At 52.5% G+C, this 26947-nt stretch overlaps 4 protein-coding genes and 1 pseudogene across 4 annotated transcripts; 2 read left to right on the top strand and 3 right to left on the bottom strand.

Annotated features, from left to right (window-relative positions):
• The first annotated feature begins 224 nt into the window (after positions 1-224).
• Positions 225-3761, top strand: LOC149810237 (obtusifoliol 14-alpha demethylase-like). Its single transcript, XM_089994347.1, has 6 exons — positions 225-461; positions 650-1061; positions 1402-1727; positions 2053-2251; positions 3100-3326; positions 3636-3761. The coding sequence occupies exons 1-6, from the start codon at positions 225-227 to the stop codon at positions 3759-3761; spliced, it is 1527 nt and encodes a 508-aa protein (XP_089850473.1).
• A 237-nt stretch (positions 3762-3998) lies between these two features.
• LOC149810236 (uncharacterized) lies at positions 3999-8283 on the bottom strand. Its single transcript, XM_089994346.1, has 7 exons — positions 8050-8283; positions 7774-7920; positions 7491-7653; positions 5849-6010; positions 5151-5353; positions 4359-4603; positions 3999-4167 (listed from the first exon to the last, which is right to left on the bottom strand). The coding sequence occupies exons 1-7, from the start codon at positions 8281-8283 to the stop codon at positions 3999-4001; spliced, it is 1323 nt and encodes a 440-aa protein (XP_089850472.1).
• A 5998-nt stretch (positions 8284-14281) lies between these two features.
• On the top strand, positions 14282-15271 carry LOC149810235 (uncharacterized). Its single transcript, XM_089994344.1, has 2 exons — positions 14282-14572; positions 15035-15271. Exons 1-2 carry the CDS (start codon positions 14282-14284, stop codon positions 15269-15271), a joined length of 528 nt encoding a protein of 175 aa, XP_089850470.1.
• A 405-nt stretch (positions 15272-15676) lies between these two features.
• LOC149810234 (rRNA biogenesis protein RRP5 pseudogene) lies at positions 15677-16342 on the bottom strand (annotated as a pseudogene).
• A 5685-nt stretch (positions 16343-22027) lies between these two features.
• On the bottom strand, positions 22028-26225 carry LOC149810233 (rRNA biogenesis protein RRP5-like). Its single transcript, XM_089994343.1, has 10 exons — positions 25887-26225; positions 25643-25747; positions 25104-25587; positions 24110-24603; positions 23802-23918; positions 23418-23744; positions 22997-23126; positions 22626-22902; positions 22242-22503; positions 22028-22096 (listed from the first exon to the last, which is right to left on the bottom strand). Exons 1-10 carry the CDS (start codon positions 26223-26225, stop codon positions 22028-22030), a joined length of 2604 nt encoding a protein of 867 aa, XP_089850469.1.
• Between the last annotated feature and the right edge of the window lie 722 nt (positions 26226-26947).

Genomic DNA, 26947 nt, shown 5'->3' with positions numbered 1-26947 from the left:
TTCTGTGCGCACCTGAAGAGTCGGTCATTTGCAGTCTATTAGCTTAGCGGTCGGTCTGTCTGACAGTCCGTGTCTCGCATTGCCTACTGTAAGCGGTCCAAACCCAGTTCACCAAACGCTTGAATTTGTCCATAGAAATTCCTTGCAGGTGAATGTCAGCCAAGTGTCTTTCCTTTGTTCAGTTTGCTTCACTTATCTGATTGCTGAATACCTGGCCACGAAAGATGCTGAGCAAACTGTTGGGTCGTTTGCTGGGACTGGATGGCGAGGCACCAACAATTGTTGTAATTCTTGCGTTCGTGCTGGCGTTCGCGCTTATCGTTTTGCACAGGCTGATTGCAAATGCTTGCCCAGGCAAGCGTCCCCCAATCTTTGAGGAGGTGCCTTTCATCGGGGGACTGCTGGGATTCATCAAAAGCCCTGTGGAGCTTGCTCGCAGAGGATTTGAGACATGCGGAGAGGTAAGCTTCCATTCGCACAGCACTACAAGCGATGTGCCATGCCATATGGCCCCCTAATGTCAGTACTGTCGCTCACAACGGTTGATATTCCCGTGCGATACCGCCACAACCGTGGTTGTGCACGATGAAGATCATGTATCTTCATTGTTTGTGCGTGTCAGGGTCCCTGATCACATTTTGGGCTGCAGGTGTTTACAGTACCAGTGGCGCACATGCGCATGACATTTCTTATTGGGCCCACAGTGGCCCCTCACTTCTACAATGCCACCGATCAGCTTATGAGTCAAAAGGAGGTGTATGGCTACAGCGTCCCCACATTTGGCCATGATGTCGTCTTTGCAGTGGACGACAAAATCCGAGCTGAGCAATTTCGCTTCCTCACAGAGGCGTTGAAAAGCAGCAAAATGAATGACTACGTTCCGTCATTTATCAAGGAAGCTTCTCAGTTTGTAAAGAACTGGAGCGAGTCAGGGGTTATCGACTTCAAAGACCAGTTCAACGAGCTCATCCTGTACACAGCCAGTTCCACAGTGATGGGAAGGGAAGTGCGCGAGAACGTATTCAAAGAAGTCACGCATCTGTATGAAGAGCTGGACCAAGGTGCGTTCATGAGCGCAAGGAAGCCGGGTGGTCGTAACACGAAACGCCCGTCAGGGCTGTGCACGCCTGTGACTATATTTTACGATCAAGACATTTCCTAACCCAGGCGCCATCATCAAGGAACGCCCAGGTAAAAAAAATTCTATGTATACACACCTTCAAACAAGCGATAATTCTCGCGCGCTTGCAACAAGTGGCACACACCAACGTCCTGATTCTTGTTCGTCGTCAAGTTAGCAGCGGCGAGCGCCACAATTCAGCGGTCCCGACATATTTTGACGACCGTAACGTACCTGCGGCGATCCCTTGCGCTCGCTGACATATGCAATGGTGGCTGTAGGTATGCAGCCAATTTCCGTCATTGCCCCATACCTGCCGATCCCGCTGCACCGCAAGCGCGACATTGCGCGCAAAAAGATTGGCGAGCTCTTCAAAACTATCGTCCAGAAGCGCCGCGCATCGGGCGTGAAGGAAAAGGACATCCTTCAGACTTTCATTGACGGCAAGTACGAGCGAGCGTACGGGGGGCGGCCTCTAAACGAGTCAGAGATCACCGGGCTGCTGATTGCTTCGCTGTTTGCAAGCATGCACACATCTACAATCACCTCGGCTTGGACCGGTCTATTTCTCACTGCAAACCGAGTGTCATGGGATGCTTGCGTTCAGGTGTGCCTTTTCTAGACCGGTCCATAGCCTCACTTGCTGAAGTCGAGACTCCAGCGGTTTACAATCGAAAGTATGTGGCTACTGTCATACAGAATATCAGACTATTGAGGTGAATTCACATGGCTGACTTTCAGGGCAACTTGAGGGCTTGCCCGGCATTACGTGCCTCCTTGAGGTATCATCCAAGTCAAGAATATGCTTATTCACATAGCACGCTTTGATTTCTGAAGCAGGCACTGCTATTCCTGAGATAGAGTGTGACGATCGACAGCAATATCCAGGTTATTTGTGTACTTTTCTGGAAGTTTCCATGCATCAACTGCAGCTGACATATGTGTCTGACAAGTGGTGTGGTGGGTACCTGCAGGAGCAGCGCGACATCATCGCCAAGTACGGAACGGAGATATCTTTAGACGTGCTGAAAGACATGCCCGTGCTGCACGCGTGCATCACAGAGTCTCTGCGGATGTACCCGCCCCTGATCATGCTGCTGCGATATGCTCGCGAGGCGTTTGAAGTCACGGGTGCGCGCATCCACCTTCCCCGCTTTCTAGACCTACGCCGGCTCTGGTGCATTTGTTTGAGAATGAGACTCCTGCTGAGCATAAGACATGAGAACGAGACTCCTGCTGTGGGGTGAGGCTGACATATCAGCATTGTACAGCAGTACTGCATCCACATGGCTATTGGCAACTCCAAGCGCTACTTGAGAATCCGTGAATCAATCAGCTACTCATCAGCGTTGTCTTATCAGTCGCAATGGGCAACTCCGATGATCATGTGAATGGAGTTGACAACAACAGTTTTCACAACTCATATTGGGTGAGGCCGTATGTTTGAATCTTTTGTCCAGGGAGTGTGAAACGCTCAGCATGGGATGCGATTTGGTTCACGTTCCGCATACTATAAATGTCCCGCGTTACACTACTGTGCTGTAGCCCTGATGAATGCCCTCCATGTCCTCGCTACTGAGTGTGTGATGATTGCTTGGCAAACTGCATCACTTGTACACACTCACAACGTGAGCCTTATGCTTTCAAGGATATGTGTTATTCATCTTTGCCTGCAAGACAGGGGATGTACCTGGCAATGGCTGTATCATGTATGGTGCTAACAACAACTGGACCCCCGAGCTGGCGGTGTCTAGATCAGTGAGTGCGTGCTTACGCACAGCTGACACAGAAGTATGATTATACTGCACATAATCGTGCAATCGTTCATGGCGTGACAACGCTCGAATCTGTCCCTTGACGAGGTGGACCTCAACAAGTCCACCTCATGCTGTTGAAACACACAGCAGAAGTCTTTCTCATTCAGCCAAGCCTCCAAGTCTTTAGCTCATGAGGAGCTCATTGCGAGGCTGTATCTGCAGACTCAAAGGGAAAGACGTTCACCATTCCCAAGGGTGACATCTGTGCCACATCGACCAGCTGGCAGCACCGTGTGAGCGAGTACTTCAAGAACCCTGACCAGTTCGACCACACGCGCTTCCTGGAGCCTCGTTGCGAGGACAAGGCGGCCAAGTTCTCGTTCATCGGCTTTGGCGGCGGTCGCCATGGCTGCCTTGGCACCAATTTTGCCTATCTGCAAATCAAAACGGTGCGCGCTTTCCTTGGCAATGCATGCCAGGCAGTATCTCGAGATAAAAGTAGATGGAAGTACATGTCATGGGCTGCTGGTGGTTACCTGCGTGATGCATGATGCAAAGTGCCCGTGCAAGCCCAGCTTTGAACCACGTCCGACGACGTTGCCTTGGCTTTGCAACAAGTCCATTCGCCGACAACCACGGTTTCTCTGGCTCTTGTGTCAATCTCTTCATTGACATCGGCGACATGCACCGCGGCCCAGCTCGATGGTCTGCCTATCGTTTTACAGAAGTTATTTTTACGCAAGTTGACATGCTTGCAGGTCTGGAGCTTCATTCTGAGGAACTTTGAGTTTGAGATGCTGGACCCATTCCCAGAGGCGGACTATAGCTGCTTGATTGTTGGGCCCAAGCCCTGCAGGGTCAAGTACACCCGCCGCACGCTGTAAGGCGACAATTTTTCACATCGGATCTTGTATTTGCTGGCAACGCACTGGACATTTGCCAAGCTGAAACAGTCATTGGTCCTGTCAATGGACATGTCGTGATATTGTGATGATATCTAGGGAAGCTGCTGTTTCCATGCAATGAGCTGTATGTGAACTTTTTAACGTAACAGTGGATGGAGCCCTTTGGCATTCGACATACCAGGCAGAGTCAATGCTTTGATCGACATTCAATGGCGTTTACAACACACTCCACAGTGACTGCATGTCTACTTCCTGGGGCATTGGTTCCACTGACAAGCCGATGTAACGGTCAAATACAGGGTCTTCATCACTCCCTTTCGTGCCGTTTGCGTAATACGCCGCCAAAGCATCACCAGGGATGGGGTTCTCCAAGCTCATGTCATTTCTGCATCGCATGAACCACTGTCAAGAGCATACACAGTGCCTGCAAATCGATCTCAAGTCCACATGCGCGTGCTACACTTGCTCGACCTTCAGTGTATAAATGGCAGTGAAGCATCACGGCGGTGCCTTCGGCCAGGTGCACCTGTCGGATAGCTTGTAGTAACACAAAGTTGCTTCGTGGCAGAAGCGCACTCTTGGTTGAGAACATCCTGTGCCTCATGGCTCAGGCCCTGGACATCGCTGATATTGGCAGCGTTGATGCCGGAGATGGGGTTGGCGATGTGCATCTGCAGCAGGAGGTCGATCTTGTTGACGACCTCATTCAATCGCTCCTTTGGTGCCACCTGGAACCCCAAAAGGTATCTGCCTGTCTCCGGATGCGTCTCCAACACCATGACGGTCCCAAACTTTGAGGACCGTGTACGCGCTGTCTTGAGCTGCACGCAATGCAAAACCAATAAATACCAGAATGCCGCAATTTCAGGTAACATCATGGATAGTTCCAGGGATGAGGGCAGGGGCAATATGGAACTGCCGAAACTATCTACATCTTGATCCCGGTCAACATACACCTGTCAAACGGTCACGGCCACATAATGAATCAACATAAAGTCTTCTTCCTCCATGTCATGTCGGTCATTATTGCCTTGCCAGATATTTGATTTCTTACCCTTGTGGCGACCGATGCTCGCTCATGGCTTCTTCGCTTTTTTCAGAATCTGTATGCACACAAATGACTGACCATGCGACCAGCTTATCGACGGATATCTTGGTCCTTTATCCCAGTTTAGGTCCACTTTATGAGGTCACTCTATGATCATGTATCTCTTTGCAGTACTACAGCATCCAACGGACAATGGCAACTCCAAGTGCAACTTGGGAGTTGGTCGTGGGCCAAGTAACGTGCTTGTTTCTCATCCGAGGAGCACGGCTGGATCACAATAGCCTGCTTTGTGAGATGAGAATGGCGTTCAAGGTCCGTACTTGGAAGTATGGCAGTGAGCAGTTGAAGTTGTCCTGAAGAGTTGCAGCCCAAGCGACCCGAATATTGGTGATCCACATGGTGCCGATCTGACCGTGCTCCTGAGATAGGTTCATGACACCTGCTATCCTGTCGTGCACCTCTTCGTCTGCAAGGAGGATGAGATCCCGTGCCTGCCCATCCTTACTGGTAACCGTGATGTTTGCTGCAACCTCAGCATGACAAGTCAGGGATTGGCATCATCACCAATGATGACAATGTAGTTTTACAGCACTACCGCATCCTCATGGACATGAGAAACTACGAGCACTTGTTGAGAACACCAATGCATACAGAAATGCGTGCCATTGCATGGTTGCCCTGCAACAGATCCCCAAGCCGCACTTAAGTTGCCAAGATGCCCGTGCATGCAGGAGATTCAGTAACAGTACAATATCATTTTTATGCAATGAAAACCCATTAAAAATCACGGAAAAGTATGGGATATGTGGTCGAGAGGACTTGACCTGTTTGAGAAGCTCCAGTCAGGTCAAAGAAGATGCTCAGCCAGTGTACAAGAGAGGTCCTGCCCTGGTGGGGTTTGACCAGTCTGTGTCCCGTCACTCTCGGAAACGACAGTCCAGGAATGAGATGGAAAGCTGAACACCGGAAATGACAACATCCTAGTATGTCTGCTTGCGCAGTTTCACAGAGATGTTACCTCGAAGACGAAGCTCCCGGTAGAAGGATGTCGACAAGTATGTGGCCTTGAGGTTCTCTAAGACATTGAGCAGCTGCTCTGCCTGCTCTTGGGTCTCCGTTGTGAAAATGAATTCAAAGCTGTTCTGCTTGTGCCTGGTCAGCAGCGAGACAGGCTTGACGTCTGCACCACCAGCCCACAGCCTCAAGGAAACAGACAATTCTCAGTGCCGACAATGGGTGAGTTGGATGCGCACAATCGATCCCAGTGCTTTGCCAAAATAGAGTTCGGCCCCCATTTCCGTCCCAACTATTCATGCATTTCAGGCATTTGAATCTGCAGATTGCTCGGTCTGGCAAACCGCTACGTCATGTCGCATGATGGACTCCAATTTTTCGAGCGTAATTTGCCCGCACACAAGTTTCAAAAGTCCAACTAACAAGCACACCCTCACACGAGATGTGCGCACGTTGTCTTCCGCTTGGGTTGTGTTCGCGGATGAATGATCTGCAAGATAGGTGCTTGCCGCTGACTTACCCTGCCTTCCCGGGAAGCCTTCGCACAGAGCATGAACGTGCGTTGATGATACGTGTGAGGTTATCCCGTTCATGATACATAACGTTAACCCTGATCTCATTCTCATGGGTCTGAAACCGGGGAGGGGTTCATAAGAAAGGCATGCGGCCTGTGCTTTGGTCCTGATCTTTCCTGAGCCGGCGAGACAATAAAAAACGTCCTGGCCTTCGTTAGGTTGCTCCAAGAGCAGTTGACCGTGTATATATGAGCATATGAAAAACGTTGTGACATGCGGTAGTTCAGGGGGTCCTGCCTCAGTGCCTGAACTTGACACCTTGCCCGTTTACCCGCAAATTGTTCGGAGGAGAGGGTGCTCGGGTCAGGCGGCTTGAAACATGACCCTCAACCCCCTACCCCCTCCAGGCCGCTATCATTTGGACATGAAGTTTGAGCTCCCGACGCACCTAACTCAGCTGAAGGCCCCCACAGTAACCATAGAATGAAGCAGACAACGAAATACATGTAAAGTTGCGCATTTTCTGCGATGATGGTTGGATGCGGGCTTTAATGATCTACCCTACCTCAGGACACTGCATTCGGGGTCAGGGGTTTCCAAGGGGGGTGGGAGTCAGGGCGATGTAAAATTTGACCCGAAACCAGACCCCACACCCCCTTGAAACCACCGACCCTTGGTCGAACTTGTTACCATGGGTCGAGGGCGTCTGATACCCTGACCTACCGTGTGTCATGTAGTGTTTCAATTGTCAAGACGCAAATTCCGAATCAGTCGCCCCCAGTCGAGCGTCTCAAGAGCCTCTTCCAGGGTAAACGAAACCAGTATGAAAGCACGAGCCCAAGTAGTTTACCAATGGAGGGCTGTGGTACCCCTCCAGTAACCCTCTGCAGTAGTTCCCCCAACAATGAGTAGTTTGGTTGAGGGTGCCACTTACCATTTACCGTGTAGGCGCGACATCAGCTCCGCTGTCTCGCCCGTTGTCATCGCCGCCGTTTTTTGGGCGGGCACACTTGTTTTGGTTTGTGGTTGAGGGTGACTTCTCAGCACAAACAGGATCATCATTTTGTGCACGACAAGGCCTCTGACAAGGCCTTGGCGGTGACAAGTCCTCTGCTGTGTGTGGCATCGCACCTCGCGTGCTTACGCTGCCCTTGTAGTCCAGTCTTTGTATTGTTCCCAAGCCAATTGCAAGGTTTATGGACGACATCTGGTGGCTCACCCACATCACACGCAACGTTGTGAGCATTATCCGTCCTTTCTCACCCTTTGCTGCCTTTGTATCCTCGACGAATGACTGCACCAGTCTACCTCGTCAACAGCAAGCGGCATTGCAACGCAACCATACATGCCAAAAAACCTCTCCACTGCAAGCTTCAGAGAACGACCACATTCCTCATGATGGAGGTGACCTGACCATGGCTATCTTTGGAACGCGCACCATCTCGAGAACCACATCTTCTCCAGGTCGAAGGCGCAGCGCCACCTTGTTCTGGTCGAAAGCGATAACTTTGTCTTGATAAATGTAACCGGTATTACTACTCCCAGGTTGTCCAAAAATCCTCTGCATGGCTGTGGATACTTTGTCAAAAGTGCTGTCTCTACATTACGATACCTCCTGAACACAAAGGGGCCGTTCCATCCAATACCGCATGCTTCGCTGACATCGAAACAGTCCACGAAATTTGAATACCATTCCAGAGACTTCACGCTTACACCGCCACCAAGGAACGTATCTACAGCAGCACAAATCAAAATGCTTGTGCGCGCACATCACACTGAGAAAGGGGACATTCGCGGATATCTGAAAGCACTGCGTTTTCAGGTACTTCAGCGCACTTCCGTTCGTCCGCATTGTACGATGCCTTTTCTGCCTGCCTGTCTGCATCGCTGAAGAGCGCTCGTTCCCGGGAAACTGTCCCGCCATCACATCTATTGCATACTTTTCAGAACACCATTTGCTCGAGAGACGCTGTTGAGCCTGCGAGGATGTGACTGGCCCCTTGCATGTCGCACCGGAATGCGCCGTGCACAGTCAAAGACCTGCTGCCACGCGCACTCGGACGTAGGGTTTTGTATTGCTTGGTGCCGAACAGCGCAATGTTGAGTCTACCAGTGGCACGGTCAAGCCGATCTTTACAAGCAGTACTAGTATTGCTGTGGAATATTATTGCATGTATAAGGGCGGTTGACTTGCCAAGGGTTGATGAAACAACATGGAGACTGTATGGCTATGTTACAATTGATGACCAAGGGGGTCTGTCGTTCGCGAACTGTGATAGCGCAGGATGTGATAGTGATGTATATCATGGTACGATGGTAATGCACGCGTCTGGTGCAAGGAACGACTGTCCTATTTCCAGCTGACGTACAACGATTGCTTGCAGCAGCGCCAGCAAAAGCTATTTATGAGAAAAGCGACGGCCATCCCAGCGGATTCAGCATCCTCAGTGTGCAAACTAATGGCGATTACAGCGACTTCACGCAGATGAAGGCCGCAGGGTACGTGGAGGGTGTTCTGACAGCTCGTACGTCACTTTCTCTCAAAACTGTCGAATTGTGTTGCCCCCCTCTTGCCAAAACTGGAATTGATCGTCTGCCGTTGCAAAGGTGATCTCGCTCGCGGAATCGCTAACGCAGTCCAATCAACAGTTATGATGTGCCATTCTTCATACCTCCGTTCTTCGAGGACATGACTTGCGCTGATCGCTAGCACGTGATCAAACAGAAGGCGCACTGACAAGGAGGCACCGGCTGACAGCGGAAAAGCATGCAAGAAAAATAGCTCCTCTCTGTAACAGTCGAATATGCGACGCCGCTGCCGGTGTGACATGCCTCGCGGAAATCCTGGCCCACCAATTGCCGCCGGCAACTTCACACTTACAATGCACGTCTCTGCCCCACGACAAGGCTTGCATTACCCAGATAGCTCAACATACCCCTTTGTAGCTGCCATACGGGCGCTGACATTTCATCTCGTTCAGGCGCCACGTTTGATCACTACTACAACATGAAAGCATGGCTGGAGAAGGAATGTGCGGTGGAGGCTGATTCAGGATGCCTGCTGCCAAATCTGGCCAAGCAGCTGGAGGATGATGACGATGACGACAATGGTGACCAAGAGGACGAGGATCGCGAAGACGACGATGAAAAGGACGAAGCAAGCACAGCTGCATGTGGGAAGGAGGATCCTTGGGATGTTGAGGACAGCCTGGAGTGCCGCAGGTCAGTGCAAACCGGCAGCAATGCAAGCTTACCTCTGCCGCAAGCGCGTGGTGCAGATTGTCGGAGCCTTGGGGGTGGTGTGGGCGACACCGTCAATGCGATCATGAAATGGTGCGTCCAAAGCTATTGTGCTAGATATATGGGGTCGGGAGCTGATTGGCCTCGGAAATTCGCATTGTATCCGGCCGCATCGTATCTGGTCAAAATAGTATGCCGTATGATCCCTTGTTGACAAGGTGTCCCTGCCATTAGGGCAGGTCTTCAGAAATACGATATGAGTGTCTCGGTGCTTCATTGACTGTGGGGCACGTGGCAAAGTTCTTCTTGACAATGGCAAAGCAGCGTTGACAATGGCATGGCATGCAAAGCTCGGCAGTTGTGTGCATAATGCAGACATGCAGGCATGTCAGGTCAGGTTATGCCAAATCAGGCTGATCCAGGTATGCTTGCTTCAGGTGATGGTAATTGTAACACTGATTCCCAAGTAGTACTTGGGGTTGCCAGTGTCCACGTGGATGCGGTAGTGGGGGCAAAAGATACGTCATTGTATCACACAGATAAGAGCAAGAGCCACGGCTCAAAAGCCACATCACCATCATGCAGAGCATGCTGCCAATGGTTGGATGATCATGGCAACGTTTGCGTTGGCCGCCCCCAACCATTATGCAAACACATGTGGATGCGAAATCGTTGTAAACAGATACATCATTATGCGGCGTGCAGGGGAAGTTCTGATGATGACGTTTGACGCCGTTCCTTGCAGGCTGGCAAAGATGGATGCATGGGTGGCACGGAAGGTGGCAAGGAAGAAGTCCCGCTACTACCATTCCTTGGGTGCAGTGCAGTCCCAACTGGATGGCTTCATTGCAGGCTACACCACTGCGGCTGCTCAGGGGCGACGGTTCCCCACGCTCGCGCGAAAGGACTTTACCCTGCTCAACGGCTTTGGTATGGTGCTCCATGCTTGTTAACGGCTTTGGTATGCTTGGTTCCCTGCTCAACGGCTTTGGTAAGGTGCTCCATCCTTGCTCCATCCTTGTTGGAGATGTTGCTCAACTTCTCCTACCACCCATCATCTCAGTGCCATTAAAGCCTTTGGGCCGCCGGGGTCTGGAAACCTCGAAATTGAGAAGATTGTCAGGGTGACCAGGTTGCTGACAAGTCATCTGACAAGCAGGATGCCCTCGTTCAACTTACCGGCCAGTCTCTGTGTGCCAAACTATGCCGTCCAGCTAGAAGTGGTACAGCATGCACACCATTGTGCATCAAGGCTTTTTTTTCCTGCTGAATATCGCGTGATTCATGCCATCAATTGTGCCAAGTGCTCGATCATTTCTTGAGTCAGCAGGTACCTAGCACAGTGAAAAGAAGCGCCGTGTGGAGCACTGCTCAGATTGAGTTGAGACAAGCCATTGCTTGCTTTTGCAAGCTGGGCATGGTTGCCTCCATCCGCAAGTTGAATAGAAGTTTAATAGAAAATGCACATGTTGCACACAGAGACTGACTCTCTGTGTGTAGTCATTGTGCTGCCGGCTGAAGTGTTGGGGGCATTTTTGTGTAGGGGATGCCAACAGCCTGATGAAGGCCCTGAAGGCTGACACCCGCAGCGCTTCTAGCCGGCACGGGGGCATCGACATGAACACGACGAGCAGTGAGCAGATACTGCACAAAATCAACTCCATGGGGCACTGCAGCGCAGTTGTCAAGATGTCAGGTAACCTGGACGACGTGTGGATGGGCCACACCTCATGGTGCGTCAGCTCTGACTCATTGCTGACTCATGCGCAGCATCTGCATGAGCAAAACGGCCAACTGAGAGGAGCTGGAGCGCGTTAACACGCAGCTGTCTGCTGTCATCAACACCAAAGAAGTTGAATTGTTGCTGAAGTGGAGAATCTGCAGAGGCCTCCAACAGCACACTCCAGCGACTGTCAGCAATCCACGCAGAGAAGAACTCACACTTTTTGCGGTGGCAATATATGCTGAGAAGGCAATGGACGACAAGTGCTTGCGCTCAGGTACACGTACGCAAGCATGACGCGCATCTGGAAGAACTACAATTTTTCGCTGTCCGATGGGAACGGCCAAGCGTCCTTTTCGTCGTACCCAGGCATGCTCTCATCGCTGGACGACTTCTATATTCTCGGCCGCAACCGCGTCGTACTGCAGACGACGAACCCTGTCCTGGATCTGCATCTCTACGACAAAATCAGCAAGCACAGCGTTCCTGCGTGGATGCGCGTGCGAGTGGCCAATGTTCTCGGTACCTCGGGCAAGAAGTGGGCCAGCGTGCTGTCTCGCAAGAACTCGGGGACATACAACAACCAGTGCGCTCCACCTTCGCATCCCAACTATGTACAGATTCTACGGAATGTGTACCAGGGTTTTGGATTACGTCATAGCATATACCGCCCTCGATTTTGATTTTCATGGGCATTGCGTCCCGCATGCATTCTGACCTCTGGTGCGACCAAAGCTGAAAGATGAGATGGCACCTGACAATGGTTGACGGACGCAAAGCAGCGATGGCAATCGTTTTTGCTCTTGTGGTGCGCCTTGCATGCATACTAGTGTATCTAGCTCGCGTCACTTGCCCAACCAAAGGGGCCATCACAAGTGGTGAAGCGGCCAATATTGCATCGTCGAGCCTTTCTTCCAGGCGCAAGATCCTCACATTGCTGCCATCGTAGATTGATTGCAGTAGTACCCAGTTGCCAATAGCCATGTGGATGCAGTAGTGTTAAAAGATACAACATCATCATCAGTACCCATTCCGACAATTGAACGTTCACGAGCAAGTTGATATCAAAAGCAGGTGGTTATGAAGCCTGTTTGTGTTCGCTCTGAAGATATTCATATAGCCTGATCAGTTCCTGTAATCTGTTGAGCAATGCATCATTCCATCCTCATCTCCACGATCATGAGGATACTTTGGATCTCAATCCACCGTTTGTCAGAGCCCTCCAAACCAGGCTCACTTGACTTCACGCCACCTGTACTCAATACCCATGCCGCAGATGCTCGCGTGGCCAGCCCTAATGCACAAGGAGCAATATTGTCTGTTTCCAGGTACATGGTAGTGGACTTGAACCGATTCGAACGAGGGAGCAACCTGAAGCGCCACATGCTGACCGTTGTGGAGCAGATTCCGGGTTTGGTCAAGTGGGCGGACCTGACGAGGCAGCTAGAGCGTGGCTACTGGCCGTCGTACAATGTGCCATACTACAGGTGAGCCCTCCTTGGGTAGCAGCAAGTCTCGACGAAAACTTGAAATCAGTCGGGAGTCAAGGCGCAAAAGTCGACGCTAATGCCGTCCCAATTAACCCGCCCGGAGGGCTTCAATCAGCATTTCTTCTGAGATAGACAAGACAAACGCGAGGAAACCATGCATCTCTGCATCGTGTAAGGTTGTTTTGAAGTAGAAAAGCAACTCGTTTTGCACAGATGTTGATAAACGCATCTCAACTGTAACAAGAACCTACATGATTCTACGGCGAATTCATTTACGGCGAATGGAAGGCTCGAAAATACGTCTGCTTCAATTCCCGAAAGATCCCGTGGCCGAACGCAAATCTAAAAAGACGTATCGAAAGCTACGAAGACTCTGAAACGAACGCTATTTGTTTGGCGGTCGGCGGTGCTCTGAGCAAGGCGGAATCGTCTAGAGAGTCGAGGGGGTCTTCCAGCAGGGCCTTATTTTATATACAAGTTGAGGCGCCCCTCCCGGGCCCCCCAAGTTTTCGCTATGCCGATGTCAATGATCATTCCATTGATTCGAATCGCTTGGGTTGCATGACATGTTCCGTGAACGGAACGCCATCACTTGTCGACATTGTGATCGACATTGTTCGGATCCGGTGTAATATTACGAATTTCAACGCATTGCAACTCGCATCGCATTGCACGGTTTTGGGATTTCGAACCAGTCACGTCAGAACATGTTCATGAAAGCCTCATCTGTATGGAATCGTGCTCGGTATCTAACTGCGAAGCTCACAGAGAAGTTGTTTCTGTTGTTGCAGATAGTGCTCGATTCGGATGGATGCCGTTCTGCCTCAGAAATGACAATCCATAGAACGGTGATACAACTAGTAAGAACAATGTATGATCTGCAAATCGCAATCGGTTTCGGATCGTTTTGTGCATTGGTCGTGTCGCGGTTCGGTTTCAAAATTCGGTCTAGATAGGAATGACGTGTGATAGATATATAGACACCAGTCCGCGATTACAGTATTGATATAATATGGTATCCTTGTTCAGTACATGACATGCACCCTTATGCACGAGTGGACCCCATAGATGCGGGGCGATGCACCATATTCTATCCTGCCCTCCAGCCACTTCCCTGGCTCTCGATATCTCCGCAATGCATGAGTTGCATGCCGTGTCAGCGCATGCTGCTCGGTTGCCAGATAGGCAGAGAGTGGACTAGCGGTTGCAGGCGACAGCTGCCCCAACTCTCGATGAGAAGCTTGGCTGCTTTGTCAGCCACCATCCGGCTGTGGTGCATACACAATTGGCCAATGGTTCACACTCTTGTGCTTGCCATGGGGGTCGCAATATTGCCCGATTGAATGGCCGTCTTATAGTACACTGATAACAGACAGTCTCTAAGAGCGCGTCAAGGCAGTCCACATTATCTTTCGCTTGCCACACCTGTGGTTCGCTCACGATCTCAGGACCCACACCGGGCATGTGCGATGAGCAGGGAGATCTACGAAAAGAGCGGCTTCAACATCATGATTGCAGTTGCAAAGCAGAAGGGGCTGCACAAGGTGGTACCAGGCCTGAGCTACCAGAGTGCAGTACGGGCCAACATGTTTCGGCGGGATGCCGGACAAGTTGCCAGCCTCGACGATCTGAAGCGCCTCATGCGGTACAACAAGTGGCAGAACGACAGCTACTCCCTCTCAGGCCCCGGTGATGCTTTGTGCGCTCGATTTGACCTGGACCCCAACGAACCCACCCCTGATGGCTGCACTGACTCCAAGGTGCGTTGAGCCCCTCCTCGCAAGAAATGCTCGAGACCGGTCTTTCTCCATAGTCAAGACAGCCCACTCTTGCCTTTTCCAGACGGCAATGTTGCTCATCCTCGTGCTGTATATCGCATTTGCGCAATGATGTATATGTGGTACCTGTGTAGTGAGATTGGTTTCATGCTCGTACCGTGTGCGTATCACGGCAGGCACTATCTGAACCCTATCATTGCTATCTCTGTGGCTACTTCTTGAACCTCCGCCATGCAGCAATGAGAGAGACCAGCATCCCGTGGTGAATTAGATTGTTGGCCGGTTACGGTCTTTTGGGGTACCTAGAGGTCTATTAATCCCGAATTTCTTTATCTAATACTTGAGTCCAATATAGAAAAAAATGTTGTCACGCATCATTTTGCTTCGGCCAAGTGTCTAATATCGGGTGTCTGGCTACATAACCGTAACAATGTGAGGGTGCAGGTAACCAGCTATGAATGGGCTTTGGACTTCAAAGCAGCCATCATCAATGGGCCAACTACTGATGAGCAGCCGCCATTCTCTTGGGACGACTTCGAGGAAGTCAGCCACAATGGCATGCCATCAACATTTGACTTTGCATGGGAGAATGTTGAACGCAGTAGCGATTTCCTGCCAACCACAATTGTGCCAAGTGTCTCACAGCAAAAGTCATGGACTTTGCAAGAGAAGCACCCATGATTGGCTGGCCCCGCGTGTTTGCCGGCATTAATCATCATTGATCAACTCAAATTTGTAGCATTTGTTTCAACTGCAATTGCAAGAATGAATTTTTACAGCCTGGACTGTATCTGATAGTACGATAGTGAAATTAACTTTCGTTTTTGAATGATCATGACCTGCCTGTGTATGCAAGCAGTTCTTGCAATTGCTTCATGCGCCGAGCGGCATAATCAACACTCCCTCGTTGTGGACATAACAACGTGCCCTGTTGGTCTACTCCACATTACATTTACATCAATGCTTGACTGCACCAGACAGGCAAGACAAACGCAAGACCTAGATACAGCAAAGAAGTGAAAGGGGCCCTTGCTGTCGTGCAATCGATCCATCCAGCCCACGAACTCCCTATACATGTGTGTGCCGCTACTTCAGGCCTTGTTGAATGTACCCCATCGCCTGCTTTTTTACGTAGGCAACACTTTGCTCCGTGCCATGTGCAACCTCATACGCAACATAGCGCTTGAAGAAGAACTGCATCTTCTTTGCGGGCAGCTGCAAATGAATCGCGCGCTCAAACAAGTTCCGGATCGATGCTTGGTCGCCCAAGCGGATCTCTTGGTCTATGTAAATCCCCCACAAGTCAGTCCGCTTCGGATACGCCCGCAGTAAGCCCTCAAACATAGCTCGCCCCCGCTCTTGCGAACCCTGCTTGAGCTCCAGCAGGGCAGCACGCGAGAGGAACTTGACGTGTTTGCGCGTCGGCAGCGAGTTTGTCGCTCGCTCCAGTATTGTTTTAGGGTCCTTGGAGCTTCTGACCATGTGCTCAAACGCCTTAAGCCACACTTTGCAGGAGCCACCGAACTTTCGGCACATCGCTTTGCGGCACGTGGCGGCAAGGTCGTCGCGGTGCGTGTTTTCAAACGTGTCTGTCGCTGCAAGGTACATCTGCTTAGCGTCGTTGTACTGCAGGGCCCGTTGCAGCAGCGCGGAAGCTGCCTCCTCAGGGTTCTCAGCAAACGTGTTTTCGAGGTTGAGATATGCGAGCCACACGTTGAACTTTTCGTGCTGTTCCCTGCAAGCAGAGGACATCGGAGTGAGCACATCAGCACCTAAGGGGGTCCGGCAGTGCACTTTCAGACGCTTCTCCCATGTATGTAAGCCAGTACAAGAGCGTATATCTGGTACCAGAAATGTTGCTTATTGTTATCTAACACGTACGTTCTGATCCAACAAATGGGCAGCCAACTACGCTTTTCTACAGCCCTATACATGATGTATGCAATCATCCAAAAAGCCAGAACAAGTAGCAATTGCTGTGGATGCTTGTGAGCTAGCAGACACCAGCTTTTCTTTAAACAAACATAAGCAACGTCAAGCGTGTGCTACACCTCAACCATGCCATGAACGATGCAATCAGGATGACCACCCAATGGTGGCCGCCAGACTGTCCTGCACAGCCAAGGCGCATCACACTGTAGTCGATTGTCTTGAGGGCGCGCTCAGCGAGTGCACGGGCTTCTCCACTTCAGACATGCTGAGGAGGAAGGCCATGTAGCGGATCCAGACAAAGCTCGAGCTGGGCGAAGCCAGAGCCAGCCGCTCAAAGTCCTCCACACTGGCGGGGGCAGAGTCCTCCAGGCGGGAAAGCTCTGCTTGCCGCACAGAGGCTTCGTGCTGCTCTCGAGCTCTTTTCGACGCCCGCTTCGACTTCTTTGCCGTCCGCCTCCTCCTCCGTCGCCTCTACCTCTGCCACCTCGTCACCCACCAATGCAAACGCATCCCACCTGCATGTGTCTAGCGCTGCTCAGAACTTGCTGCCACAGCATGACAAGTGCTGGAGATCGTGCAAGCGTTCCACGACTAGGTGGGGCTGACATGGGGGCCACCCTCCTCAATCCCACTCATGGCACCTTGAACACCTCGAACAAATCACATGTCGAGTGCGCTAAAGAATGAGAGGAAAGCTAGCACATCGTCATGGCAACTGCTGTTGCATGTTCACATCCGCGACACAACGCATCTCCTGAACCCTATAATCATGTGTCACGAGGGGACCAGAGGGGCAAGATCATGAGATGTCAAGAACAGCGGACGTGCTTGGTAGATCGGATATCCATATATCACGCAGTGGACTGTGCGATGAACATCGCAGCATATTGAGGAAGCGCGCTGAGCAATAATGGCAACACACCCAAATGCATCGCCCTTGGCTGACGTCGTTGCGGCTGAGCCGCTTTGTAGCCTCTCCTCGCTCGAGTCGGATGCGTCTCCATCGTCGTCATCCTCGTCACTGACAAGGTCTTTGCTGCGGTGCAGCGTTTCTTTAGTAGATAGAACCGCTTTCTCGTCGTCCTCGCTGGCCTCCTCCTCCTCATCCTCCTCCTCATCCTCCTCCTCTTCCTCCTCGGCCGCATCGTCCTGCTCTTCCTCTGCGTCCGAATCGACATCCATCGCCTCGTTATCGGAGTCGTCCTCATCCGACGATGCATCAAACGCTGCAGCAATCACAGCGTCGACATCCATGTCTTGAGCGCCATTCTCGTCCTCGTCCCCCCCCTCTCGCCCGCTTGCTCCACGCTGCTCGTTGCCCTCCAGGTCGCCCTTGGCCACATCAGCGCCATCCCCTGCCACAGTCGCAGTGTCTGTGAAGTAGCTAGGCTTCAACCCAAGGCTGATCTTGCTGTCGCTTCGTCTTTTTTCAGCACAATGGCTCGCACAGAGCTGCCGGGCTGAAACTTGGACGCCGGGTCCTTCATGAACGAGTCGGCAAGCTCGCTGATGTGTGCGAGCCCCGTCAGAAGTGAGTCAGCGATGTCAACAAAGACCCCAAACTTCTCAACGCGCTTGACACGCCCCGCCACGACTTGGCCGACGGCAAGTGCACTCAGGGTTTGCCAGCGCTCCGAGCCAGTCTGAGTGGACTTGAGGGTGAGATCGATGCGACCAGCAGATGCCTGCAAAACGCGCGCCTCGACATGCTTGCCCTCGGGAAAGGCCGTTACGGGGTCGTCGACGAAATGGTCCGCCAGCAAACTCAGCTTGACGCGGGCTTCCTGAATGGACGAGCAACTGACATAGACGCCTGCTCCCTTGCTGCCTGCCGGCTGCACCGACTTGACGTAGCCGTGCACTTTGTCTCCCTTCTCGAGCGTGACTGGCTCGCTAGGCGTCTCTGGGCCATCCACTGGCTGCGCATGACCTGCATACCCACATACCCTGCTGATGACTCTGGTGCCGTCACATTCACGGCAGATATCTAAGGAACACACGCACCGGCAAGCGGATGCATTACCTGCGTCACGATCCAAAACCTTTGCAAGGGCAGGCTCGACGATCAAACCTTGCAATATTGATGCCCAAATGCAAGTTCTGCCCCGGGACACTGTCTGACTAACTGCCTGGTGTGCGTCTGTTGTTGAGAAGATTGACCTGCTGCACATTCATTCAGGAGCTGATGAGAGAAGACTTGATGTCCCTGTACCCGAAGAAACAGAGGTCGTACACACATGATGCAGGCATCGCCTGTGCTAGTTGAGTGCTTGACAAGCATTAATAGGCATTACGTGTGTGATAAGCGGTGCTTGGAGTTGACAATGTGCATGTGGTTGCAGGAATGTGGCTAAAAGGTACATGAGCATAAGCATTGAATGCGCGTTGCATGTGGTAGAATGTAAAAGATTACATCATCTGCATCATCATCATATATGATAAGCGTTGCTCAGCACAGGTTGAGCAGAGTTTGATTATGCACTTGCCAAACACGTACCTGCGTGAGCAGCGCCGGCAGACTGCTTCAAAGACAAACGCATGGAGCCTGCTTTCTCCACCTGCCCCGACTCAATGACACGGCCTCGGACAAAAAGGCCGTCGGCAAGGCCCTCGAGGGCATTGGGGACGAATTTATCGTGCAGATCTGTGAGAGCAACGCTGGCAACTGCACCATTGGATAGCGCCACTCGCACCCCCCTACCTGACATCGCAGTTATCTTGCCCATCACCAGCGTGTTGGCCTGCACAATCACGACTGTAAGCGTACTCTCATGGAAAAACCGCGGTCTTTTCTGCGTCACACAAGCACTGAAAGACTGCACAGAAGACTCTATGCGATACATCGCATACAAACAACAGCTCAAAGCATCACTGCCAACGCCCAATATCGAGGCGACTAGCTGCATGCAGCAGATCGGCAATGTTCAACTGCAATATTGGCGGTCAGTGGAGTAGGGGTCTTGACTCGGGGCGCCCTAAAGCATGCCTGCACCGGAGACTGGGAAATTCTTTGTGTCAAGGAGGGGGCGGGGGCGTTCTGGACGCTTTTAGTTGCCCTAAGGGCGCTGTCATGGCGAGAGGGGGACAAACCTTGGGGTTGAAGCGCCCTTCTGCAGAGCGACGGCCTCCCCGGGCATCAGCAGCGACAGATCCAGCCGCTGCAAATCCGTGTCCACGAGCAGCACGGTTGCCACGACGAGAGAACCGACCACAAAGCTCTTGCGGAACGCGGCGAGCACCGCGATGTCCGACGAAGCATGTAGGGATGTGCACGCGGCCGCGCACACTCGGCGACAACGCCACATAGAGGTGGTCGGCAGCAACGTCTTGGACGGCACCAAGCACGCGGCTGCCGACGGCGAGCCCTCCCCATGTGGCGCTCGCTTCGACCGGGCTGCCTTCCTGCGCAGACCGAATCGAGGCGGGACGCGCAGAGACCTCAAGCACGCGGTGCTGCTTGGCACCCGTGGCAGCCGCGTCGCCGAGCACTGCAGCTGCAATGTCGCTGCCAGGCTTGAGACCCTCCAGCATGCTCTTGCCAACCTGCACAATTCTGATGCTCTTACGAGTGAGAGCATTCCCAAAAATAGTTCTTAAAGTTGCCAACGTTTATGTGGATGCGGTAGTGACGTAAAACGATACATCATCATCTAAACCTGAACGGCATGTACGAGCAGCTTGTACGCTGTCGGTGACAGCCTGCTTGCACGGAGACACACATCTGAGGAACGCGTACAAGCAGGTCTTTGTCAACGCCACGTGCTGTTGCGAAAACGGCGTTCACAAAGGGCAGCGTGAAGAACTTCATGACCGAGTAGAAGCAGGAAGGGGAGTACATACCTGTGGAAGGGCCGCTTCTGGGGTCAAGTCGAGGACCTCCGTGGTGTGCAGCCGTCCCTTATACTTGCCGATCTGGACGTCAGCGTGCATAGCGTGCACAGCGGTGACACGAGCGGTGACCACAGACCCTGGCTTTGCCTTGCCCTTGAGAGCCTTGGGGGCCTTGGGCGCAGCGGTGGCCAGCGCAACGTGCAGCAGAAGCCGTGAACGTGTGGCGATGTCCGGCAGCTGGGCGACAGTGGCTGAGATCTTTTGGCCGGGCTGGAAGGTACGGGCCGCAGCGGCGCCCTGGATGTTGAAGTCACTGGTGGACGCGTACGCAATCGCGCCCCCTTGGTTGGGCAAGCTTGCCACTAGGTACATTGGGTCCTCCTTCACCAGCTCCACGATCGCATCCACTGCGTCGCCTACGCTCAGCGCGTTGACGAGCTTCCTCTGGTACTTGGGCTTCTTGCTGCCGTCGACGAGCACCTGAAGTGCATCGAATCGAGATCGGTGTCCGTGACCGGGCCAATGCTTTCCCAGAATAGGGTCGCACCCCATTTTTGTCCCCCATGTATCTGCATTTTTTGGGCATCTGGACCCACAAATCACTTCGTCCAGCGCAACGCTATGTCGGCTCCGTTTGGAGGCAGCTTCTAGTGTTGCTGGAGTGGGTGGGGAGCTGGGAAGGCGAGCGAGCAAGGGTGTGATTCGCCCGAGGGATGTGCAAATGGGAACAGCTTGGATTTATGCTTCACGAGTCGTTGCTGCCAGCTGACTAGATACGATGAATCATGAACCACTCATGTGCTAGGAGAGCAGCATGGCTTGCATGCCAGGCGCGCGAGCTGCAGCTTTAAGGGGTGGGGGGTTTTAAGCCATCTAGGAGATGTGAAATTCTCTTGATCCTTCAGGCTGCTGTAATCCTAAGTCTCGAGGCGGGCACACCCAATGCAAACGACACCAAGCGTGCTTTTTGCAAAGCACAGCATGACACCCATGTTGATGACGTGCATGTTTACTGCCGCATCCACATGTACATTGGCAACTCCAGGAGTACTTGGGATGGTGCTACCATAGTGTGTTGGAAAGCTCACTTTCAGTCAACACAAAAGCGGCATGAGCTCTGATATGTAGGTACCCTCTGAGACTTCAGGGGTAGACGATGCACCGATAACAGCACATGGTAGCGTGAAGTGCACACATGTTGTGAATGTACGAGGGAAGAAGCGTCACTAGCAGGCATGGAACTGGCCCACAAGCGATCAGTTAACCCTTCCAATTGCTGTTGCATCGCTATTGACCGCAAGGGGCAATGGAGGCCCGCCGCGGCTTCGAACGTGCCTTTCAATCAAACACAAAACACAGCGCTTTACCAGACCGTATAATGTGCGGGTCCAGATGCCTGATAATTCATGAATATCCGGCCAGAAATGGGCCTCGAAATCCAATCTGGGGAAATCCAATCACGGGCAAAACAAAGGTACCAACGCCGATGATGTCGGCAACGTCGGAATGCAAGAAGAGAAAGTGAGAAACAGCATGGAAAAGTGCGAGCGATGTCGAGGCCATTGGTGATGTACAAACATTTCAAACTTGCAGCCCACAAGCACACCGAGGAGCTGATCTACCTGCTCCTGGCGAAGAGGAGCTGGACATGTGGATGACTTCACAGCGAGAACGCTACATGTAGGGCGCGGATGACTCTGCATGACTGCGATTCAGCCCCGTGCCGTCTATGCAATCAAATTCCTACACCAAGGCACCTTCGTGCATGCACAATGTCAAGGTGTAGCCGCGCTACACCTGCCTTGGGAACATGATGCTTTCCCGTTCATCATCTCTACTAGGTTGCCTGATTTTGTGAACATGAATCTTGACTGCTCGCAATACACACCTGCTTGAGCGAAAGATCGACAATGCCATCCCATTGCTGCACATCCAGCACCACGGCCTGGAGCTTGGCGCCAGGCCGAGGGGGGGGGCCTGAGCTGAGGTGGGAGGGAGTGATGAGGCCGACGAGGTCATCGTCCTCGGTGACGTCGCAGACAAAGCCGTACTCGCGCTCCTCGTCCGCGGTCACTTCCACCAGCGAGCCCAAGGCCGGTCCCACACTTGCGCTGCCGTCCGGCTGCAAATCGCTCGCAAGCTTCATATCCCTGCACAGCATCCCTCGGTTAAGAGCTTGCCATGAAAACGAAATGCAACAAAAGAGAAACACGCTCAGAACTAGGCTGCGAACAGCTTATTGGGGCCAGATCTCTTTCAGCTTGCAATTTGCCTGTCTTCCCTGGGAACACCTCTGACACGGTCTATGATGTGTTGGAATGCTGTATCTGTTTCTACTATGTATTGTAATGCTTTTGCTTCAGTGCTCCCCTGATGGGTGCAATCTAGAGTGTTTGGAACTCCTTGCTGTCCACATCCGTCTTGATCGACTTGCAAGAAACACATGATGTTACCAGGACTAGAGATCATGGCTTGGAAGCAAGCATTCTCTGGTTCTTGCTCACGGAAACCACCCCATCTCGACAACTTTCCATACTTGTTTCCAAGGGCTGAGGCAGATAGCAGTCGTTATGAGCATAGGCAACCCTGAATCGCTCTGATCCACGCACCTGAACAGTGTGAACAAGAAGGTGGCGTCCCTACTGCAAGTGACCGACGGCTTGAGACTCACGCTGAAGCGGCCGGAGGCGATGCTCTCCGTGGCGATCTGTGCAGTCACGCTCTGCCCGACAGCAAAGTACGATGACGGATCCGAGACAAAAGTATCTGCCACCTGCAGGTGCACTCTCATTCCATCAACAACACACATGAATAGAGAACACAGGGTGCGTCACAAACGAGCCCGAGAGCAATGCAGACAGCAGGAGGTCAACGAGATGCGAGGCAGCAAACACATCGAGAGGTGTGCAGAGCAGGGAGTTCCGGTACAGGTTTTGTAGCAATGACCTATTTTTATTGTTACCAGACGCATGGTAAAACAAGGTTCAACACCGACGGTAACACCGAACTATGGTAACAGGCCTTTGCCGCCTCATTCGCCGACAGTCAACAATCCAGCACACACCTGAGGGAGGCCGGCGCGACCTGTCAAGCCCCCTGCAAAGCGCACAAAGCAGGCATCCTTGGTGACGCTGGCGATGAAGCCCGGCACCAGCGCGCCATGAGTCAGCTCCGATAGGCTGCTTGGCAGCGCTCCGTTCTTGGCAGCGGCCAGCAGCGACGCCTTTGCCGAAACGAGCAACAGACCCGCCTGCTCACGCCTCTCTAGCACCACCACCTCTGGTAGCACCGACCCTGCACGCAAGGTCAGGGGGATGGGGTTGGTGACATCAAACTGCTGTGGGTTTCGACTACCGCAGTCTGGACAGCAATTCGCCAGTGGCGTCCCATTCTTTGTCCATTATTTTATCTTGAAATTAAATGGAACAAAACACGAGTTGTGTTGTACCTGTAGTACCTTCAAAGCCGCGTTGCATAACGTCTTCTGGTCAACTGTACATGTCTTCTGAAGCGCGATCTGACATTTGTGTTTGCTCTGTTCACTATCAGAAACCGTGCCTACTCCCTGGTGTTGGTTTCAATCTCTGGCATAGAGTACCCTTGACAGGGTGAGCACCTCGAGACAAGCCAAGTGTACGAAATACTAGAGCAAGAATGCGCTGACGGAGGACCAAAACATCTCGTTGAGACTACGGTAAGTAAGATTGGTCATGCAGGGCTACAACCCCTTTCTAGGATGCCTTAGCATCACGGCACTTGGTAAACTGAAAATATCTGCTGAGCGCGGAACACACCAGCCTCGATTACAGTCGCCAGGGTTTGTGCAGCGTAGGGGTGATCCGAGAGGTGTGCGACCTCTAATCGAGCCGCCACAGACTGCGACCCGCTCTTCACCGACAGGATCAATGCAACCGGATCCGCTGAGTCACCCTCCTGCATCAGAATGCGTTCAACTCGGGTCCCACTCAAGACCTCGCACACTTGGATGTTCCCGAGGCGGTCGGCCACAGGCGCCTCGCCCTCGAGTGCCAGCGCGCCCTTCCCGCGAAGGGACAGCTGGAGGCCCTTTTTGGCGTCCACGCCGATGACGGTGCACTTGATGACTTGGCCGACGCAGTATGCGTCAGTCACCGCTTGCCCCTGAGGCAGCGAGAGCTGGGACGTCGCGACGAGGCCCTTGACGCGGCTGAAGAACTCCACAAAGATGCCCTTGTCGGTAACACCAGTGACAAAGCCGTGCGCTCTCGTGCCTGCGCGTTCTTATGCAAAGTAGTAAGACACCGCATGCGAGGCCCTGAGGCTGTGGCTTCTCTGCCAGCGCTGCCCTGGGAAAAGTCCCTCGCACTGTGTGGCACATTCATTCATGTGTGCCTGTTCACCACAATGTCTGGTCCGAGACATTTGGCGTTCGCAGATCAGCCATCTCCAGGAGCAACCTCGCCTCTGTGGTGAAAGCAGACGTGAGGCCGCCTGGTATGTAAAACTAACCAGGCGTTCGCCTCAGTTTTCCCGTTGAGGTACATTTGATGAACACATGGATAGAGAGATGAACTAAGTCAGGCTACCGTGACAGGTTGTGCTAAAGGAGCTCTTCTGATAGCAATCGTACGATGATATGAGCTGTGTTATTCGCCTATAATGTGCGGGTCGCGATGCCGGAAATGCATGATTTTCCAAGGGCAACAATGAGGCGTTGAACCCCATTCTGGCGCATCACTTGACATGAGCGCAGAGAGTGGGTGCAGCGCACCAGGCCGAGTTTCTCCCATACTGAGCAGCGGAGGAAGCTTGCTGTCAATGATGCCCCTCTTGAGGGTGAGGGTGACCTTGCGGTTGGTGGAGTCGACGTCGAGGACGCGGCAGCGAACGACCTGCCCCTCCTTGAAGCGCGCTCGGAAGTTTTTCGGGGCTGCAGCCTCACTGATGTGAGTCAGCGGAACGACCCCGCAGATCGCTGCGGTAACCCTCACCACCAGCCCAAAGTCCTCCACCTTCTGGATGCTGCCGTTGATGATCGCGCCCGGCAGCAGTGTGCTCCACGAGACCATGTTCTGAGTCATGGCTGACTCCTTCATCGTCAGAGTGGCCAAGCCGTCCAGAGGGCGGAAGCCGATCACTCGCACCTTTGCTGCTGCGCCCGTGGGGAAGGCTTTCAGCAGGTTGGTGTCTGTTTTGTCGTCGCTGATATTGGAGATGTGGACATAGCCCATGCAGGGCACTGGCAGTGTGGGGACCTGTGCCACCCAGACAGCTCAGCATCCAAGCAGCAGACAAAGGAAGCAAGCAAACATCGAGAACGTCCTTGCAGACAGGCATAGCTCGGACTTGTGAGTATTGGCCCAAACATGTCTGTAGCACTGATTTATCCAAAGTTGCGATTGAATCTAGCAACTCCTGCAATGCACAATTTCAGCCCTGAGCATGAAGCCTGAGGTCCGCGTTGAAGCAATTTCTTAAAATCAAAAGCTAGACTGTGAGGACTGAAGCAATACTACCGACGGCAGGGGCATCACCGCTGCAAGTGGCAGCACACCTTGACGAGAAGGCCAAGGGCGCGGTCGGCTCGGAGCACAGTTGCCTCTTCAAAGATGTCTCCAAGAAGCGGCATAGCCTCAGGCAAGTGGTACCCGATGAGGTTTTTGAGGAGGGAGAGCCGGACCACTTTCGCCTCGGGGTCCACGTACAAGATGCGCGCCTTTATGCGCTGGTTCGCCTTGAACGCCAAGTGCCAGTCCTTTCCGACGTCCTGGATCGGCATGTGGAACTGGTCGACTGTGCCGTGGAAGAACTTGAGGAAGGATACGAGGAGGCCATCAGCGAGGACGTTTCGCACTGTCACAGTGACGAGCTGACCCGGCAGTAGACTGGACATCGTGATCCCATGAAACTCCTCTGTCACCTGCGCACAGCACCACTCAAAGAATCAGCGCGGTCATCTGGCTGTGCAGTCGCCGGGGCGAGTCAACGAGCAAATGCGCTGCAACGAATCAAGTGGGAGAAACGGGCAGGAACTCATTTGCATGCGGAAGCCACTGTGGCGGAGCTGTCAAAGACAACCAGTATGATCAATGATCAGAAACACCTGGATGCAGTGACACCTTTTGCAAGGTAGATTGATTTGAGAACACCTTGATTGAAAAGTCTGCAGATTGAACCATCGCATCGATTTCAGTAACAATGAACAGCATGCTGTGCAGTGTGATCAGAAAACGATACTTTGGAGACGGCAGCGATGACCAGAGACACTGGTATGAGGTGACACTGTAAGCCATCGCATCGATTTGAGGAATGGCATACTTGATTCCCAAGTACTTGTTGAAGCTGCAAATGTCCGTGAGGATGCGGCAGCATTTAAAAAAGATACATAATCATAACCTCACATACATAAATGGCAGGAAAAAGTCAACAAGCAATCAAGAGCACATCGAAGTGATACAGCTCAGTGAATCTCAGCGGTCGGAACAAGCAAGCCTGTCATAAATGCGCGGCCAGATACATCATGACATCACATAGATGATGGCAGGAAAAGGCAACAAGCATCCAAGACAGCACATTCGAAGTGATACATCATCATAATCAAAAACAAGATGCCGT

The sequence above is a fragment of the Nuphar pumila genome, unplaced genomic scaffold (genome assembly GCF_984573655.1).
Source record: "Nuphar pumila unplaced genomic scaffold, dmNupPumi1.hap1.1 HAP1_SCAFFOLD_435, whole genome shotgun sequence".
NCBI lineage: Eukaryota > Viridiplantae > Streptophyta > Magnoliopsida > Nymphaeales > Nymphaeaceae > Nuphar > Nuphar pumila.
This window is presented reverse-complemented; position numbering and strand designations above follow the sequence as displayed.

Bases quoted from the DNA above. Each gene is read 5' to 3' on its own strand.
- LOC149810237 (XM_089994347.1), top strand. From the start codon at position 225: ATGCTGAGCAAACTGTTGGGTCGTTTGCTGGGACTGGATGGCGAGGCA. The intron at 1,062-1,401 runs GTGCGTTCATGA...TGGTGGCTGTAG, and splicing joins GTATGAAGAGCTGGACCAAG to GTATGCAGCCAATTTCCGTC. The intron at 3,327-3,635 runs GTGCGCGCTTTC...ACATGCTTGCAG, and splicing joins CCTATCTGCAAATCAAAACG to GTCTGGAGCTTCATTCTGAG.
- LOC149810236 (XM_089994346.1), bottom strand. From the start codon at position 8,283: ATGGCGGGACAGTTTCCCGGGAACGAGCGCTCTTCAGCGATGCAGACA. The intron at 5,354-5,848 runs GTAACATCTCTG...CTGAGGTTGCAG, and splicing joins CCGGGAGCTTCGTCTTCGAG to CAAACATCACGGTTACCAGT. The intron at 4,604-5,150 runs GTACGGACCTTG...CATTGCGTGCAG, and splicing joins GCTCACTGCCATACTTCCAA to CTCAAGACAGCGCGTACACG.
- LOC149810235 (XM_089994344.1), top strand. From the start codon at position 14,282: ATGAGCAGGGAGATCTACGAAAAGAGCGGCTTCAACATCATGATTGCA. The intron at 14,573-15,034 runs GTGCGTTGAGCC...GTGAGGGTGCAG, and splicing joins ATGGCTGCACTGACTCCAAG to GTAACCAGCTATGAATGGGC.
- LOC149810233 (XM_089994343.1), bottom strand. From the start codon at position 26,225: ATGTCCAGTCTACTGCCGGGTCAGCTCGTCACTGTGACAGTGCGAAAC. The intron at 23,919-24,109 runs GTGCCGTGATGC...AACCAACACCAG, and splicing joins AGATATTTTCAGTTTACCAA to GGAGTAGGCACGGTTTCTGA. The intron at 23,127-23,417 runs GTGTGTGCTGGA...GTGCACCTGCAG, and splicing joins GTCGCGCCGGCCTCCCTCAG to GTGGCAGATACTTTTGTCTC.